General features: G+C 46.0%; 1 protein-coding gene across 11 annotated transcripts in view; it reads left to right on the top strand.

Moving 5' to 3' along the window:
• SLC41A3 (solute carrier family 41 member 3) overlaps window positions 1-17979 on the top strand; it is a 108958-nt gene that overhangs the window by 73288 nt on the left and 17691 nt on the right. For 10 of the 11 annotated variants that reach the window (XM_064590846.1, XM_064590866.1, XM_064590856.1 and 7 more), the window contains 4 exons: window positions 7277-7421; window positions 10314-10460; window positions 13116-13260; window positions 14410-14489. In XM_064590846.1, the coding sequence (XP_064446916.1) occupies window positions 7277-7421; window positions 10314-10460; window positions 13116-13260; window positions 14410-14489 (517 nt within the window). The remainder of the gene's footprint in view (window positions 1-7276; window positions 7422-10313; window positions 10461-13115; window positions 13261-14409; window positions 14490-17979) is intronic. The other variant, XM_064590865.1, reaches the window with a different exon arrangement.

Raw genomic sequence — 17979 nt, 5'->3', positions numbered from 1 at the left:
CCGAATTCTCGGCTCCTCTGAGGCAGAGATTGGGAGGCCGCCATTTTCTCTCTCCGCCTCCAAAGCTGTACGGAAAGCTTGCAGGGAACAAAAGCTCCGGAGAGCAAACCCGAGCAGATTACTTAGCCAGGAGGGGGCAAGGGCGGGGCAATTCCACCTCTGGCAAAGACATTTGGAAACCACGGCAACAGGCCCCTCCCCAGAAGATCAGCGAGAACAGCTAGCCAAGACCAAGTCTACCGATCAATGAGAATGGCAGAACTCCAGCACTAGGGGAATACTGCACATAGAATTCATGGCTTTTTTACCATGATTCTTTAGTCTTTCAAAGTTAATTTTTTTTAATTGTCTTTTTTTTTTTTTTGAATTTTTCATTTTCTCTTTTTCAACCAATGTCTTATCAATCCCTTTTTTTAAAAAACATTTTTATTTTTCATTTTTAGAGTCATATTATATCCCTTCATAGTAGTTACCCGTATTTTTGGCATATATATATAAGTTGTTCTCTCTTTAAAATTTTGAGATAGTTTATTCTAACAGATTAAAATATACCCTAAATCTCTAGTATATGGTTTTTTCTACTCCCCTGCCTGATCACATTCTCTCCCTTTTTTTTCTCTTTTTTCTCTTTTTTTAAATCCTCTTCTTTCTTTTTTCAAACAACTTCTTATCAATTCCTTTTATAAAATTTTTTAATTCCCATCTTTACAGTCATATTCCATCCCTTCATCATATCAACCCTTATTTTTGTACATATGTTTTTTTTCTTTAAAATTTTGGGAGGCACTTCCTTCTAAAAGACCAAAATTCACCCCAAATCTAGTGTGTGGCACTGATCTGTATACCAACCTGATCATATTTGATCACATTCTGGTTTTTGTTGTTGTTGTTTTGTTTTGTTTGTTTTTATCTTTATCTTTTTCTTTTTCTTTTTTTTTTCTTTTTTCTCTCTTTCCGTTTCTTTTTCCACTGCTTCAGGTCTTTTCTGATTTGTTTAGAGTATATTTTCTGGGGACGTTGTTACTCTGCTAGCATTTTGTTCTCTCATTAATCTATTCTCCTCTGCACAAAATAACAAGACGGAAAAAATCACCTCAACAAAAACAACAAGAGGTAGTACCGACTGCCAGGGACCTACTCAATACGGACATTAGTACGATGTCAGATCTAGAGTTCAGAATCATCACTTTAAAGATACTAGCTGGGCTTGAAAAAATTATGGAAGTTATTAGAGAAACCGTTTCTGGAGAAGTAAAAGAACTAAAATCTAACCAAGTTGAAATAAAAAAGGCTATTAATGAGGTGCAATCAAAATGGGGGCACTAACTGCTAGGATAAATGAGGCAGAAGAGAGAATCAGTGATATAGAAGACCAAATGATGGAAAATAAAGAAGCTGAGAAAAAGATAAACAACTACTGGATCACGAGGGCAGAATTCGAGAGATAAGTGATACCATAAGGCGAAACAACATTAGAATAATTGGGATCCCAGAAGAAGAAAGAGAGAGAGGGGCAGAAGGTATAATGGAGCAAATTATAGCAGAGAACTTCCCTAATTTGGGGAAGGAAACAGGCATGAAAATCCAGGAGGCACAGAGAATCCCTCTCAAAATCAATAAAAATAGGTCAACACCCCGACATCTAATAGTAAAACTTACGAGTCTCACAGACAGAGAAAATCCTGAAAGCAGCTCGGGAGAAGAGATCTGTAACCTACAATGGTAGAAACATTAGATTGGCAACAGACCTATCCACAGAGACCTGGCAGGCCAGAAAGGACTGGCAGGATATATTCAGAGCACTAAATGAGAAAAATATGCAGCCAAGAATACTCTATCCAGCTAGGCTGCCATTGAAAATTGAAGGAGAGATAAAAAGCTTCCAGGACAAACAAAAACTAAAGGAATTTGCAAACACAAAACCAGCCCTACAAGAAATCTTGAAAGGGGTCCTCTAGGCAACGATAGACCCTAAAAGCAACATAGACCAGAAAGGAACACAGACAATACGCGGTAACAGTCACCTTACAGGCAATACAATGGCACTAAATTCCTATCTTTCAATAGTTACCCTGAATGTAAATGGGCTAAATGCCCCAATCAAAAGACACAGGCTATCAGACTGGATTAAAAAACAAGACCCATCGATATGCTGTCTGCAAGAGACTCATTTTAGACCCAAAGACACCCCCAGATTGAAAGTGAGGGGGTGGAAAACCATTTACCATGCTAATGGAGACGAAAAGAAAGCTGGGGTGGCAATCCTTATATCAGACAAATTAGATTTTAAACCAAAGACTGTAATAAGAGATGAGGAAGGACATTATATCCTACTTAAAGGGTCTATCCAACAAGATGATCTAACAATTGTAAATATCTATGCCCCTAACATGGGAGCAGCCAATTATATAAGGCAATTAATAACAAAAGCAAAGAAACACATTGACAACAATACAATAATAGTGGGGGACTTCAACACCCCCCTCACTGAAATGGACAGATCGTCTAAGCAAAAGATCAACAAGGAAATAAAGACTTTAAATGACACACTGGACCAAATGGACTTCACAGACATATTCAGAACATTCCATCCCAAAGCAACGGAATACACATTCTTCTCTAGTGCCCATGGAACATTCTCCAGAATAGATCACATCCTAGGTCATAAATCAGGTCTCAACTGGTACCAAAAGATTGGGATCATTCCCTGCTTGTTTTCAGACCACAATGCTTTGAAACTAGAACTCAGTCACATGAGGAAAGTCGGAAAGAACTCAAATACATGGAGGCTAAAGAGCATCCTACTGCAGAATGAATGGGTCAACCAGGATATTAAAGAAGAATTTAAAAAATACATGGAAACCAATGAAAATGAAAACACAACTATTCAAAATCTTTGGGATGCAGCAAAGGCAGTCCTAAGAGGAAAGTATATAGCAATACAAGCCTTTCTCAAGAAACAAGAAAGGTCTCAAATACACAACCTAACCCTCCACCTAAAGGAGCTGGAGAAAGAACAGCAAATAAAGCCTAAACCCAGCAGGAGAAGAGAAATAATAAAGATCAGAGCAGAAATCAATGAAATAGAAACTAAAAGAACAGTAGAACAGATCAACGAAACTAGGAGCTGGTTCGTTGAAAGAATTAACAAGATTGATAAACCCTTGGCCAGACTGATCAAAAAGAGAAGAGAAATGACCCAAATCAACAAAATCATGAATGAAAGAGGAGAGATCACAACCAACACCAAAGAAATACAAACAATTATAAGAATATATTATGAGCAACTCTATGCGAGCAAATTTGATAACCTGGAAGAAATGGATGCATTCCTAGAGATGTATGAACTACCAAAACTGAACCAGGAAGAAATAGAAAACCTAAACAGACCTATAACCACTAAGGAAATTGAAGCAGTCATCAAAAATCTCCCAACAAACAAAAGCCCAGGGCCAGATGTCTTCCCAGGGGAATTCTACCAAACATTTCAAGAAGAATTAATACCTATTCTTCTGAAACTGTTTCAAAAAATAGAAATGGAAGGAAAACTTCCAAACTCATTTTATGAGGCCAGCATTACCTTGATTCCAAAACCAGACAAAGACCCCATCAAAAAGGAGAACTACAGACCAATATCCCTGATGAACATGGATGCAAAAATTCTCACCAAAATACTAGCCAATAGGATCCAACAGTACATTAAAAGGATTATTCACCACGACCAAGTGGGATTTATTCCTGGGCTGCAAGGTTGGTTCAACATCCGCAAATCAATCAATGTGATACAATACATTAACAAAAGAAAGAACAAGAATCATATAATCCTCTCAATAGAAGCAGAAAAAGCATTTGACAAAGTACAGCATCCTTTCTTGATCAAAACTCTTCAGAGTATAGGCATAGAGGGTACATACCTCAATATCATAAAAGCCATCTATGAAAAACCTACAGCGAATATCATTCTCAATGGGGAAAAACGGAGAGCTTTCCCCCTAAGGTCAGGAATGCGGCAGGTATGTCCACTATCACCACTGCTATTCAACATAGTATTGGAAGTCCTAGCCACAGCAGACAACAAAAAGAAATCAAAAGCATCCAAGTTGGAAAAGAAGAAGTCAAACTCTCACTCTTTGCAGATGATATAATACTTTATGTGGAAAACCCCAAGGACTCCACCCCAAAACTGCTAGAACTCATACAGGAATTCAGTAAAGTGGCAGGATATAAAATCAATGCACAGAAATCAGTGGCATTCCTATACACCAACAACAAGACAGAAGAAAGAGAAATTAAGGAGTCGATCCCATTTACAATTGCACCCAAAACCATAAGATACCTAGGAATAAATCTAACCAAAGAGGCAAAGGATCTGTACTCAGAAAACTATAAAATACTCATGAAAGAAATTGAAGAAGACACAAAGAAATGGAAAAACATTCCATGCTCATGGATTTGAAGAACAAATATTGTGAAGATGTCAATGCTACCTAGAGCAATCTACACATTCAATGCAATCCCCATCAAAATACCATCCACGTTTTTCAAAGAAATGGAACAAATGATCCTAAAATTTGTATGGAACCAGAAAAGACCCCGCATAGCCAGAGGAATGTTGAAAAAGAAAAGCAAAGCTGGCGGCATCACAATTCCGGACTTCCAGCTCTATTACAAAGCTGTCATCATCAAGACAGTATGGCACTGGCACAAAAACAGACACATAGATCAATGGAACAGAATAGAGAGCCCAGAATTGGACCCTCAACTCTGTGGTCAACTCATCTTTGACAAAGCAGGAACGAATGTCCAATGGAAAAAAGACAGTCTCTTCAACAAATGGTGTTGGGAAAATTGGATAGCCATATGCAGAAGAATGAAACTGGACCATTTCCTTACACCACACACAAAAATAGACTCCAAATGGTTGAAAGACCTCAATGTGAGACAGGAGTCCATCAAAATCCTAAAGGAGAACACAGGCAGCAACCTCTTTGACCTCAGCCAAAGCAACTTCTTCCTAGAAACAACACCAAAGGCAAGGGAAGCAAGGGCAAAAATGAACTATTGGGGCTTCATCAAGATAAAAAGCTTTTGCAAAGCAAAGAAAACAGTCAACAAAACCAAAAGACAACCGACAGAATGGGAGAAGATATTTGCAAATGACATATCAGATAGAGGGCTAGTATCCAAAGTCAATAAAGAACTTATCAAACTCAACACCCAAAGAAGAAAGAATCCAATCAAGAAATGGGCAGAAGACATGAACAGACATTTTTCCAAAGAAGACATCCAAATGGCCAACAGACACATGAAAAAGTGCTCAATATCGCTCGGCATCAGGGAAATCCAAATCAAAACCTCAATGAGATACCACCTCACACCAGTCAGAATGGCTAAAATTAACAAGTCAGGAAACGACAGATGTTGGCGGGGATGCGGAGAAAGGGGAACCCTCCTACACTGTTGGTAGGAATGCAAGCTGGTGCAGCCACTCTGGAAAACAGTATGGAGGTTCCTCAAAAAGTTGAAAATAGAGCTACCATATGATCCAGCAATTCCACTACTGGGTATTTACCCCAAAGATACAAAAGTAGGGATCCAAAAGGGTACGTGCACCCCGATGTTCATATCAGCAATGTCCACATTCGCCAAACTGTGGAAAGAGCCAAGATGTCCATCGACAGATGAATGGATAAAGAAGATGTGGTACACATTGTGTGGTACACAATGGAATATTATGCAGCCATCAAAAGGAATGAGATCTTGCCATTTGCAACGACGTGGATGGAACTGGAGGGTGTTATGTTGAGCGAAATAAGTGAAACAGAGAAAGACATGTATCATATGATCTCACTGATATGAGGAATTCTTAATTGCAGGAAACAAAATGAGGGTTGCTGGAGTGGGGGGGTGGGATCGGAGAGATGGGCTGACTGGGTGATAGACACTGGGGAGGGTATGTGCTCTGGTAAGTGCTGTGAATTGTGCAAGACTGTTGAATCTCAGATCTGTACCTCTGAAACAAATAATGCAATATAAAGAAAAAAAGAAGAAGAAGAAGGTAGCAGGAGGGGAAGAATGAAGCGGGAGAAATCGGAGTGGTAGACGAACCATGAGAGACGATGGACTCTGAAAAACAAACTGAGGGTTCTAGAGGGGAGGGGAGTGGGAGGATGAGTTAGCCTGGTGGTGGGATTTGAGGAGGGCACATTCTGCATGGAGCACTGGGTGTTATGCACAAACAATGAATCATGGAACACTACATCTAAAACTAATGATGTAATGTATGGGGATTAACATAAGAATAAAAAAATAATAAGTAAATAAATAAAAGACATTTGAATTGCAGTTGACCCTTGGACAAGACAGGTTTGAACTGGGCAGGCCTGCCCCTATGCAGAGTTGATTCAGTACAGTACTGTCAATGTATGATTCCTTATGATTTTTTTAATTTTCTCTTCTCTAGCTTACTGAACTGTAAGGATACAGTATATAATACACATAATATACAAAATATAGTGTTAATCGACTTTATGTTATGGGTAAGGCTTCCGGTCAACAGTAGGCTATTAGTAGTTAAGTTCTGGGGGAGTCGCAAGTTATACATAGGTTTTCACCTGCATCGGCGCCCCAATGCCTGTGTTGTTGAAGGGTCAACTGTACTGATAACAGGTGCCAGTATTGATACTCAGACCTGGACACATCATGTACTGGCCTGAGTGAGCAGCAGAGATGTGTCCCCACCAAGATGAAATGGGAACTGCAGCTGGGATGGGGGAGAATGTAGAGAAAGGGGGCACCAGCATGCAGAGCAAGTGCCAAGGAAGGAAGGCAGAGAGAGAGATGGAAAGTGTACACAGAGGCTTCCAAGGTGTAGCTGTGGATCATGGAGTGTTTCCACATTGCAGGGGACATTGGTTGTCTGTATAGCTAGAGAGCACTTTTCCCTAGAGCTGTGGGAGGAGCCACAAGCAAGAGACTGGTGGCCTTTGGCTAAGGGCCGAGTAGAAGATGAAGATTTCCTGAAGCAAGATAGCTTTGAGCTAGTTGCAGAACAGGAAAACAACAGTTTTCAAGGGAGTTGGATTGAAGCAAGGTGTTAGTCTTTGTTTTTCCCAGGTTGGAGGGGCCCTTGGCAGACTTTAGGGTATGGGACGAGAGGTAGTGGTGAGTGACATACTGACCTCTCAAGGTCAGAGAGGAGGCAGAGTGAAAGGCAGGGAGGAGTGATGGTGGTCAGTGGCACCTTTCCTCACGTTTCTGATTTCTGCCCTGACAGGTGCAGGCCACCGTCGTGGGGCTCCTGGCTGCCATGGCCGCCCTGCTGCTGGGCGCTGTGTCTAGGGAGGAGTTAGATGTGGCAAAGGTGGAGTTGCTGTGTGCCAGCAGCGTCATCACCGCCTTCCTCGCCGCATTTGCCCTCGGTGAGCTGTGCCCCCACCCCAGTGACCACCCCCTCCTGGCTCTCTCCGCCCCCCTTCCTCAGTGCTCTGCTCTCAGCTCTTTGTGTTGCAATTCCTTGAGATGTGAAAGATGGGAGCACTAATGGTGGAGCCTCATATATCCTGCCAGGGGCTGGGGGAGAGCCTGTTGGGTTACCAAGACGCACCTTAAAGGTGGGCAGGGCGGATGATGAGTCCACTCTTAGGCAGGGTGTGTGTGCCAGAGCGAGCTGCTGACTCCACATCTCTTCCTTCTGCTTGTTTATAAAGAACTGGCCTTTGCTCAGTAGACACATTCATTTCTTCATCCATCCATCCATTCATTCATTCACTTACTCATTCAGTCAGTCTTTAAACATTTCTCAAGCATGGCTTGCATATGGGCTTGTGGTGGGATCTGGAGTCTGCAGTCATGGTGGGGAGCAGGGCTCAGGTTTTAACTTCAATTTCATCTCTGCAGGCAGCCCTTGCACATGTTCCACCCTCCGGCCTTCTCCCCAACTGTCACCACGCTCTTCTGCACCGTGCACCTGTTTTCCTTATAGAGCACTTGTGAAAATCTGTAATCATCCACTTTCTTCATTCATTTTCTGTCTCACCTCCTCGCTAAAATGTCAGCACCTCAGAGAGGGGCCCTGCTTCTCCAGTTCTGTTCCTGTCACACTGCCTGCCACACATCAGATGCTTCCTATGTGTCTGCAGAAGGCGGGAAGACACAAGCATTGACAGACATGAGCTCACGCATGACAGTGGCAACGACAGTGGCCAGGCAGTTACTGTAGAATGTCACCCATTCGCTCATTTCTCAGTACTTACTGAGTGCCGCATGCCAGGCGCTGTTGCGGTGCTGGGGATGCTCTGGGGAGTGACTGCACCATTCTGTGATGTTGATATTCTGGTACAGAGTGAGACATCCGTACACGAGCACAAAGGGCCAAGTGTCTAGGGTAGCCCCCTGTTCACAGTCATGCTTTCTTTTCATGTCCTGTTTGTTCACTTCAAATTCTTGTTCACTTATTTGTGCGCCGTCCATTCCTCTGCCCGACAAGCATTTACTGTGTGAGTACAGCGCCTGATGGTTATTTTCATTACCTAAAATAGGCATATTTCAGCTCCTAAATGTTTGCTAAATGAATGGGGTTTATTCTGGTTCTCTTCTGGACTGCGTGTCTGAGTGTCTCTTGCAAACCATGTGCAAGTACAAGAAGGAATAAGTGGACACTATAAATTGGATTTGCATTTATACTTCTGTCCTCCATCTGACTGCTCATAAAAGCCCTTTGAGCTCAGTGTTTTGTAAGATGATGTGGCGGGCTATTTGGTGGATTCTGTTCCTTCCTGTGCTAGTGTATATAATCAGGAGGGAGGATAAAAGTGTAGAAAACCAGGAGCAGATCACAAGCTGCACTTCCCTGGGTAGGAGTGTGCTCCTGGCCGGGTACCTGTGCCAGTCTGGCCAAGGGAAGAGCAGGGCGAGTACGCCACACCTTCTGGAGAATTAGAGCTCAGGAGATGCTTGACATGAAGTCTCTTCTGAAAACAGCACCATCAGATGATTCAGGAGGCCAGTCCTGTTCCTGTGGGGCCCTGTAGAGAATGCCATTTCTAGCTCTCCATTTTACAGATGAGGAAACTAAGGCCCCGAGGGGGAGCGGAGCTCACCAGCATGGACATAGCCGGGTTGTCCAGAGATGTGTAGGATTTCAGAAACATTGCTGGTGGCTCCTCATGTGACCTCGACGTGACTCTGCTGTAAAGCCAGGTGGTGGTGGTGGTGGTGGTGCTGGTGGATTTTAGTAGGTGCTCTCAAACTGGTGGTGTCTGTGTAGTCCCTGTGGGATTGTTACCAGACTGCCAGCTGTGCAGACTCAACTTCACTTAGAAGTGACATTTCAAAAGAGAGAAAGCAGCTATGACCTGGTCATGAAACAGGGCACAAACTGTGGCCAGTTAGTATGGCATTGAGATGAGAATAATAATTTTGTTTAGAGTTATGAATACTGGGTAAAATGTTAAAACATCAATAGCCAAGATACAAAGTGTCTTCTTAAAGACCCACACGCGACACTGTTGGTTTAAGTCCTAGGCAGTGGCCGAGGGCTAGAGGACGACACACGACTGTCGCCTCAGAGCACAGGGTCAGGATGGAAACTAGGCCCCGGGGAGGTCTCCAGTGCAGCACCTGAAACTCCACCCCCAGCCCCACTGGCAGAGGCCACCTGCTGCCTGCACCCAGTGGTGGCCCTGCTGGGCTCCCAAGATGGGCCTGTTCCCCAGAGATGCAGCCCCACTGACAGTACTTTATGCAGTCTGCACCTGCTTCCCCTTCCTTCCCACCCCCTCTCCCACCCTGGGCACCCTGTGCACCATCCTGTGGCTCTCCTGGTTCCCCTTCCCCCAGCAACTCTCCCCTCACAGGCTTTGCCCCTAACAAACCTCTCACGTTGCTAATCCCACCAAGGTACCTGTTTCCCTGGGAACTCCAGTGGACACAAGAGGCCGTGCCCTGCCCCTGGGGCTCTGTCATTCAGAGCAGTTTTGGAGTCCTCTTTCCTGCATTGAGGGGCTGTGAGCTTCATGTCTGTAGTCCCAGGTGGTGAGGAGCCCGGGAGTCTACTCCCTGCTATCTCCCCATGGGTTTGAGTGTATCCTCAAAGCTTTCAGGCTGCTCTTCGCAGCCTGTCACAGGGGTCCACCCCGCCCCCCCACCTCCCACTGCCGCAGCCTGATTCTCAGGCTCCAGCATAGCAGTGAAACTGAGTGTCAGGGCAGCCTGGCTCCAGGCTTGGTCTGTGTGGATCGAGGCATTACTGAGCAGCCTTGCAGCCACCTTCTCATCCTGTGCTTTGAGTCTCCTCTGTCTCCTGTCTGCAGGAATGCTGATGGTTTGTATAGTGATTGGCGCTCGGAAGCTCGGGCTCAACCCAGACAACATTGCCACGCCTATTGCTGCCAGCCTGGGAGACCTCACTACATTGTCCCTTTTGGCTTTTGTCAGCAGCTTCTTCTACAAATACAAAGGTAGGGGTGCCCCAGGAAGGGGGGCGGGGCACGAGCAGGGCTGGGTCTGACATCCGCACCCAGCCCACAGCATTCAGACCAGGCACCGCTCACACAGAAAGGAACTTATGGGGTCTGTCGTGGGGTCAGAAATCCTACTTTTCCCAAGGCAAAGCCTGAGGTCATTCAGCAGATTTGAGGTGTTCCCTAGCAGGTACCTGAAGCTTTCCCAACCACTCAGGTCAACAGATTCGTTGTCTGTCTCCCCTTAGGACAGGGGTGCACGAGGAGGCCAGGGAGGACTGGAGGCTAACAGAGCTCCATGGGAAGGCATTTCACATTGGACACATACAAACCACCCGGAAAGGGACTCCCAAGGAGGAGTGTCACAGCCATGGGCAGCAGCAGCATATCGTCCCTCCACAGGTGTGAGGAGCCCAGGGCTCCTCAGAAGGTGGCCCGGTGCCCTAGTCAGCAGCCGAGGGAGACAGGCACACATCTTGTATGACGGGCCCTCACGGCTAGAGGCCCTGACTCCACCAGGGGTCTCCCCAGGTATGTCCTGGGAGTATCGAGGTTTGCTCATGCCCTGGGCAGTGTGGCCAGGCAGCATCCCCCTTGCCAGATGGTTCTCACCTGCTGGGTTTTCACAGCTGGCCACTCTCCTCTGAGTGTCACAGTTGTTACTTTCCACCTAAGCTGGCCACCCGCAGTTGTTTGGATCTAGTAAGTGTGGATTCTGAGCATGGTCACAACCCTGAGTGCTGGCGGGGCAGGTGGCATCAGTGAGTGGTGTGGATGGTGAAGAGGACAGTGGGGAGCGTTGGAGGAAATGCCTGGACAAAGGCACAGCTGCATCGAAGCTCCGGCTTAGCATTGCCCCATGGGAACGTGGGCCCAGGACCATGAGAGATCACCCAGCATCTCCATGCTGGCATCTGAAGCATACTGACAGAGTACCTGCCACTTAGAGTGTTCAGGCCCTGGAAACCTTTCCCTCTCAGCCTTGGGCCTGGCTCCTTGCCACCCTGGGATATGCTTGCCACCAATGTTTAATGGTTGGGAGATTCTCAAAGTTCCTGTAAGTGGCAGTGAAGATCTAATAAGATGACCTAATTTTCCTTTTAAACCAAACTGAATTTAAAATAAAATTTGTGTATGGGTTGGTTAATGGAGTTTTATAGGTGTCCCTAGACCCTTCCTCTCCACCCTGCTGTACCCCTACTGAAATAGTGCATGTTTCAACACATGACTTACTAGCCGTTGAGTAGTGTTGGGCTGTCCATCTCTTGAATTAGACTGTGACTACACCTTGGGTGTGCTTGGGGGGTTCACTGGGCCTGGCGTGTACTGGATAAATCTTCACTGACAACTGTGTCACCTGTCAGTGCAGTTGGGAAGACAAGCATATGCGGGGGATGTGCTCATCATGGTGGTGGGAAAATATGAGGTGGAACCTCTGCCAGGGCTTCCAAGTCATTCTAGAACAACTGGACTGCAAAACTGTCCCAAAAGTAGTGCCCCTATAGGCTGCTGCCTTCCAGAGTCTTTGAGACTTGCTTAGAGCTTGCTGGGCTTGTCCCTCATCTCCTGGGATGGTGAAGAGGCTGGCCACTTCTGCCATGGAGCACTTTGTCCGGAGCCCACCATGGGCACCTGTGGCCCGCCCTTCCTTGTAGTTGCTCAAGGAAAGGAATGGACTGTAATTGCCTAGTGCAGAGAAAGACAAGTGGGAGATTCTCCTAATGATGCTACTCAGAGAAAGGGGGTGTGGAGCACAGACCCACCTGCACGCCTCTGAGGGCTGAGGCCCACTCTGCAGAAGGGCATGCACCACCCTGAGCCTGAGCCTGCCCTTTGGAGGTGGGGCTAGGGGGTGAGAGGACAGTTCTAGAGAAATCTGGTGTCTTGTTCTGTGTGCATTTGGAAGGTGACACACAGAGAATAAGCAGGAAGAGTGTGAGTGGGAATGGTGCCGGTGTGTGTTGGGCCCTGGCCGGACCCCAGGTACAGTCAGGTGTCCCAGATCCAGGTGTGTTTTCATGGCTCACACCAGTGCAAGAAAATGACACGGGCATGAGTAGCTGCAAAGCTGGCCATGTTCTGGGCCCTGAGACCCATGGATGCCAAGGAGGTCACCTTGGGCTGGCCTCAGCCAGGAGCAAGATTGGCATCATTAGTTAACTCTGGCATTAGCCCTGATTTCTGCATGCTGGCTTGAGTCCTCGTGGGCCACCTCTTCACACTGTAGTCTCTCATATGCCTATCTGAGGGGTAGTTAAGAACATGAAATGAGTTTGTGCTTGGGAAGTGCTGAGCACGGTGCTGGCCCATGGTCACAATCCTATAAATGCCACCATTAATAATAATAATTAGGTTGGGATGGAAGGAGATGGAAGAGGGTACTTATGTCAGGAAAATAGCAAAAAAGAGAGGGGAAGGGGACTGTGACAGGAATTGAGAACAAAGAGGAGCTTTTCCAGTTGCTTCATGAGATGGTAAATTCTTTGAGAGGTATGTTAGGTTGGTCCACTCTAAGCTGCTGGGGACAGAAGTGTCTCCTCAGACCTCTAGCGCTTTTAGCTCTCAGCCCACCCCTCATCTTTGCAACCCAGGCCATGGCCCACCAGGCCATGCTCATGTGCCCTGGCACACATCCCCTCCCTCTCCCCACAGACAATCGATACCTGACGCCGCTGGTGTGTATTGGCTTCATGGCCCTGATCCCCGTGTGGGTCCTCATTGCCAAGCAGAACCCACCCATCATGAAGATCCTGAAATTTGGGTGGTTCCCAATCATCCTAGCGATGGTCATCAGCAGGTGAGCATGAGTGAGGGCTGCTGCCAACTTCTCCCTTCACATACCACCCCCTGGCTTCTGTGGACAGAGAGAGTGGCCTGAGAGCCACAGAACCTCTGGAGTGAGGGTGGCACTCATGGCTGCTGTGGGCTCCTCCACTAAGTCCTGGTGCTGGTTGAGTCATACCTCTTTATTCTTCATCTGTTTCCCTCTCACCAGGAACCTTAGGCCTTACTTATTCTGAGAGCAGCCCTATTTACAATTGCAGGAGCACCAGAGAGCCAGGCAGAGCCAACCTGGGAACATCAGATGAGTGCGCTAGTGCCTCCGCTCCCTGCCCCCTCATGGCACTGCAGGACACTGGGTCTCCCACTCCTGTGCTGCCAGAGCTCTCACTGGCCTGGACCCCTGCTTAGGCTGTAGGGAGCCCCTTACCTGCCTCTGTGAACACCATTCTACAGCATGGCTGCCGGTGGGACTTGGGAGGCTGAGGGATTATTGGCCCTGGGCCCTTCAGCTCATCTCAGGTCTTCTACCCTTGAAGCCTGATCCTCCAGAGCCCTTTCTGTTAGTAGACCTGGACAGCGGCCACCCCAGTCTTTTCTGAGGTGCTTTCCTAACTTTGAATCTCAGGGAGAAGCGGTTATGGACTAGGTGTCTTTGCTTCCAGAAAGCTCCTGGGCTCCTTATACAAACCAGTCTAACTTTTTCAGGAATGTAGCGGCAGGGCAGCCTTTGCTAAACTACAGGGGCTGGTGGGAGTGAGGTCTTGTTGTGGCATCTCTGAGAACAAGCAGCATGGGATGATACTCATGCAGGTTCCATTTTCTGCTCAGGAAACTAGCATTTCAGTTACATTTCAGGGCATGGGTCACGTGGCAGAGCCCAGCCAGCTAAGTGGCCTTGGAGGGGAGTTTGTCATTTGTTTTTAATGAGCTGACATTATCTGATGGGTCTTCTGGAACAGCTGAGGCTCAGAATACAGGTGGAGAAGTGAGCGTGCATAGTGCAGAGGACACTGGGGAGACCAGCTTGGCTACAACAGATATTTTGTGTAGGGGTCAGGAAAGTGCTAAGCTGAGAAGGCAGGCTGATAAAACATTTTGTATAGAGGTGTACCAGGTCACCTACAAGGGTAAACTAACCATTTGCCCTCTACTCTCTCCCCAGTTTTGGAGGGCTCATCTTGAACAAAACTATTTCTAAACAGCAGTACCAAGGCATGGCCATATTTACTCCCATCATATGTGGTAGGTATCGGCAGCACTGTCACCTGGGGCCCTCAGTGTGCTGGGCTGTGCTGGCCCCCAGGGCCAGGGCAGTGCGATCTGACAGCAACGACTTCAGAGATTCGGCCCCAGGCCCTCAGAGGCATGGCCATGCTTCTGCTGGGCAGCAGCTGCTAGACTGGTTTTTCTCAGGTGGAAGGAGACCCTTGGAGAGAAAGCCCTGCCCACTGTTCCACCAGCTCACACCCTTTTCCTCCTAGTCACCACGGAGACTTGAGCCTTCCCGCAGAGCTAAATCCCACCTGTTGAAGGCACACCATGTCTAAGCCAGGATTTGCTGGCTCCTGCAGACGGAATGTGGCCTTCAGAACTGGGGTGTTGGCTTCTCATGGTTTTGTTTTGTTTTTAAACTTAGATTCACTGATGACATTTAAAACTCAGACATTTGCACATAAAAATCTGGATTTCTGTTTTCTCCTTAAAAAGCAAGGCTGTGATAGTACTGAATTTACATTCTCGGTGAGGTGAGAATCAGCTGCCACTGAAATAGGACTTATGCTGTTCCGTTTGCCCGAATCCCCTCCATTCCCCATTGTCTTTCACCCAGCATTTCACTGATTCACCTTTTAGGCTTAGACCCTGTGGGCATTTATGGTGAGGACCCTCTTTTAACCAAAGCTTGGTTTGTCCCCAGCTTCTGATAAGGATCTGTAAATGGGACCAGCCAGTCAGGAGAGGAACCAAACATGATAACTTACTGCACACTTTGCTTGGTCCCAGGCCCTGGTGTTCTGGGTCTGTAGAAACATGCTTCAGGGATGCCTGGGTGCTCAGTTCGTTAAGCATCTGCCTTTGGCTCAGGTCATGATCCCGCAGTCCTGGGATTGAGCCCCACATTGGGCTCCTCACCCAGCAAGGAGCCTGCTTCTCCCTCTGCCTGCAGCTTCTCCTGCTTGTACTGTCTCTCTGTCAAATAAATAAATAAAATCTTTTTTTTTTTAATGAACATATAATGTATTATTTCTTTAGGGGTACAGGTCTGTGATTCATCAGTCTTACACAATTCACAGTGCTCACCATAGCACATATCCTCCCCAATGTCCATTACCCAGCCACCCCATCCCTCCTACCCCCCACTCCAGCAACCCTCAGTTTGTTTCCTGAGATTAAGAGTCTTTTATGGTTTGTCTTCCTCTCTGGTTTCATCTTGTTTCATTTTTCCTTCCCTTCCCCTATGATCCTTTGCCTTGTTTCTCAAATTCTTCATATCAGTGAGATCATATGATACTTTTCTCTGATTGACTTATTTCACTTAGCATGCTACTCTCTAGTTCCATACATGTCGTGGCAAATGGCAAGATATCATTTTTTTTTTGATGGCTGCATAATATTCAATTGTATATATATATATACATCTTCCTTATCCATTCATCTGTTGATGGACATCAGGCTCTTTCCATAGTTTGGCTATTGTGGACATTGCTGCTATAAACATTGGGATGTATGTGTCCCTTCGGATCACTACATTTGTATCTTTGGGGTAAATACCCAGTAGTGGAATTGCTGGGTCATATGGTAGCTCTATTTTCAACTTTTTGAGGAACCTCCATACTGTTTTCCAGAGCGGCTGCGCCAGCTTGCATTCCTACCAACAGTGTAGGAGGGTTCCCTTTTCTCCGCATCCTCGCCAACATCTGTCATTTCCTGACTTGTTAATTTTAGCCATTCTGACTGGTGTGAGGTGGTATCTCATTGTGTTTTGATTTGTATTTCCCTGATGCGGAGTGATGTTGAGCACTTTTTCATGTCTCTGTTGGCCATTTGGATGTCTTCTTTGCAGAAATGTGTGTTCATGTCTTCTGCCCCATTTCTTGATTGGATTTTTTGTTCTTTGGGTGTTGAGTTTGATAAGTTCTTCATAGATTTTGGATACTAGCCCTTTATCTCATGTCATTTGCAAATATCTTCTCCCATTCTGTCAGTTGTTTTTTGGTTTTGTTGACTGTTTCCTTTGCTGTGCAAAAGCTTTTTATCTTGATGAAGTCCCAATAGTTCATTTTTGCTTTTCTTTCCCTTGCCTCTGGAGACATGTCTAGCAAGAAGTTGCTATGTCCAAGATTGAAGAGGTTGCTGCCTGTGTTCTCCTTTAGGATTTTGATGGATTCCTCTCACATTATGGTCTTTCATCCATTTGGAGACTCTTTTTTTTTAAGTTTAATTTTATTATGTTATGTTAGTCCCGATACAGTACATCATTACTTTTTGACGTAGTGTTCCATGATTCATTCATATTTTCGTATAACACCATTGTTTTGCTCCATGCAATATGGGCCATCTTTTTTTTTTTTTTTTAAGATTTTATTTTTTTATTTATTTGACAGAGAGAGACACAGCGAGAGAGGGAACACAAGCAGGGGGAGCGGGAGAGGGAGAAGCAGGCTTCCCAAGGAACAGGGAGCCCGATGCGGGGCTCGATCCCAGGACCCTGGGATCGCGACCCAAGCCGAAGGCAGACGCTTAACGACTGAGCCACCCAGGTGCCCCAATATGGGCCATCTTAATACCCATCACCAGGCTAACCCATCCCTCCACTCCCATCCCATCTAAAATTCTCCGATTGTTTCTCAGAGTCCATAGACTCTCATGGTTCATCCGCCCCCTCCGATTTCATCCCCTTCATTTTTCCCTTCCTTCTCCTAATGTCCTCCATGCTATTCCTTATGTTCCACAAATAAGTGAAACCATATGATAATTGACTTTCTCTACTTGACTTATTTCATTTAGCATAATCTTCTCCAGTCCCATCCATGTTGATGAAAAAGTTGGGTGTTCATCCTCTCTGATGGCTGAGTAATATTCCATTGCATATATGGACCACATCTTCTTTATCCATTTGTCTGTTGAAGGGCATATTGGCTCTTTCCACAGTTTGGCTATTGCAGACATTGATGCAATGAACATTGGATGCTTCTTTTCACTACATCTGTAGCATCAGGGAAAGACTTTAGGGCAGTCCCTGGGACTGAAACCCAGAGCGGTGGGGCTGCGTGTGCTTTTTTTTTTTTTTTTTTAATCATTTTTTTTTTTTAAAGATTTTATTTATTTATTTGAGACAGAGAGAATGAGAGACAGAGAGCATGAGAGGGAGGAGGGTCAGAGGGAGAAGCAGACTCCCTGCCGAGCAGGGAGCCCAATGCGGGACTCGATCCCGGGACTCCAGGATCATGACCTGAGCTGAAGGCAGTCGCTTAACCGACTGAGCCACCCAGGCGCCCCTGCGCGTGCATTTTGAGTCTATCTTTGTGTGTGGTGTAAGGAAATGGTCCGGTTTCATTCATCTGCATGTAGCTGTCCAATTTTCCCAACACTATTTGTTGAAGAGACTGTCTTTCTCCATTGGATATTCTTTCCTGCTTTGTTGAAGACTAGTTGACCATAAAGTTGAAAGTCCATTTCTGGGCTCTCTCTTCTGTTCCATTGATCTATGTATCTGTTTTTGTACCAACACCAT

This window comes from Mirounga angustirostris, unplaced genomic scaffold (genome assembly GCF_029215605.1).
Source record: "Mirounga angustirostris isolate CCGP_5_RB_7025 unplaced genomic scaffold, mMirAng1.0.hap1 SCAF_1, whole genome shotgun sequence".
Lineage (NCBI taxonomy): Eukaryota > Metazoa > Chordata > Mammalia > Carnivora > Phocidae > Mirounga > Mirounga angustirostris.
Note: the sequence above shows the minus strand (reverse complement) of the source record. Positions and strands in the feature narration are given on the sequence as shown.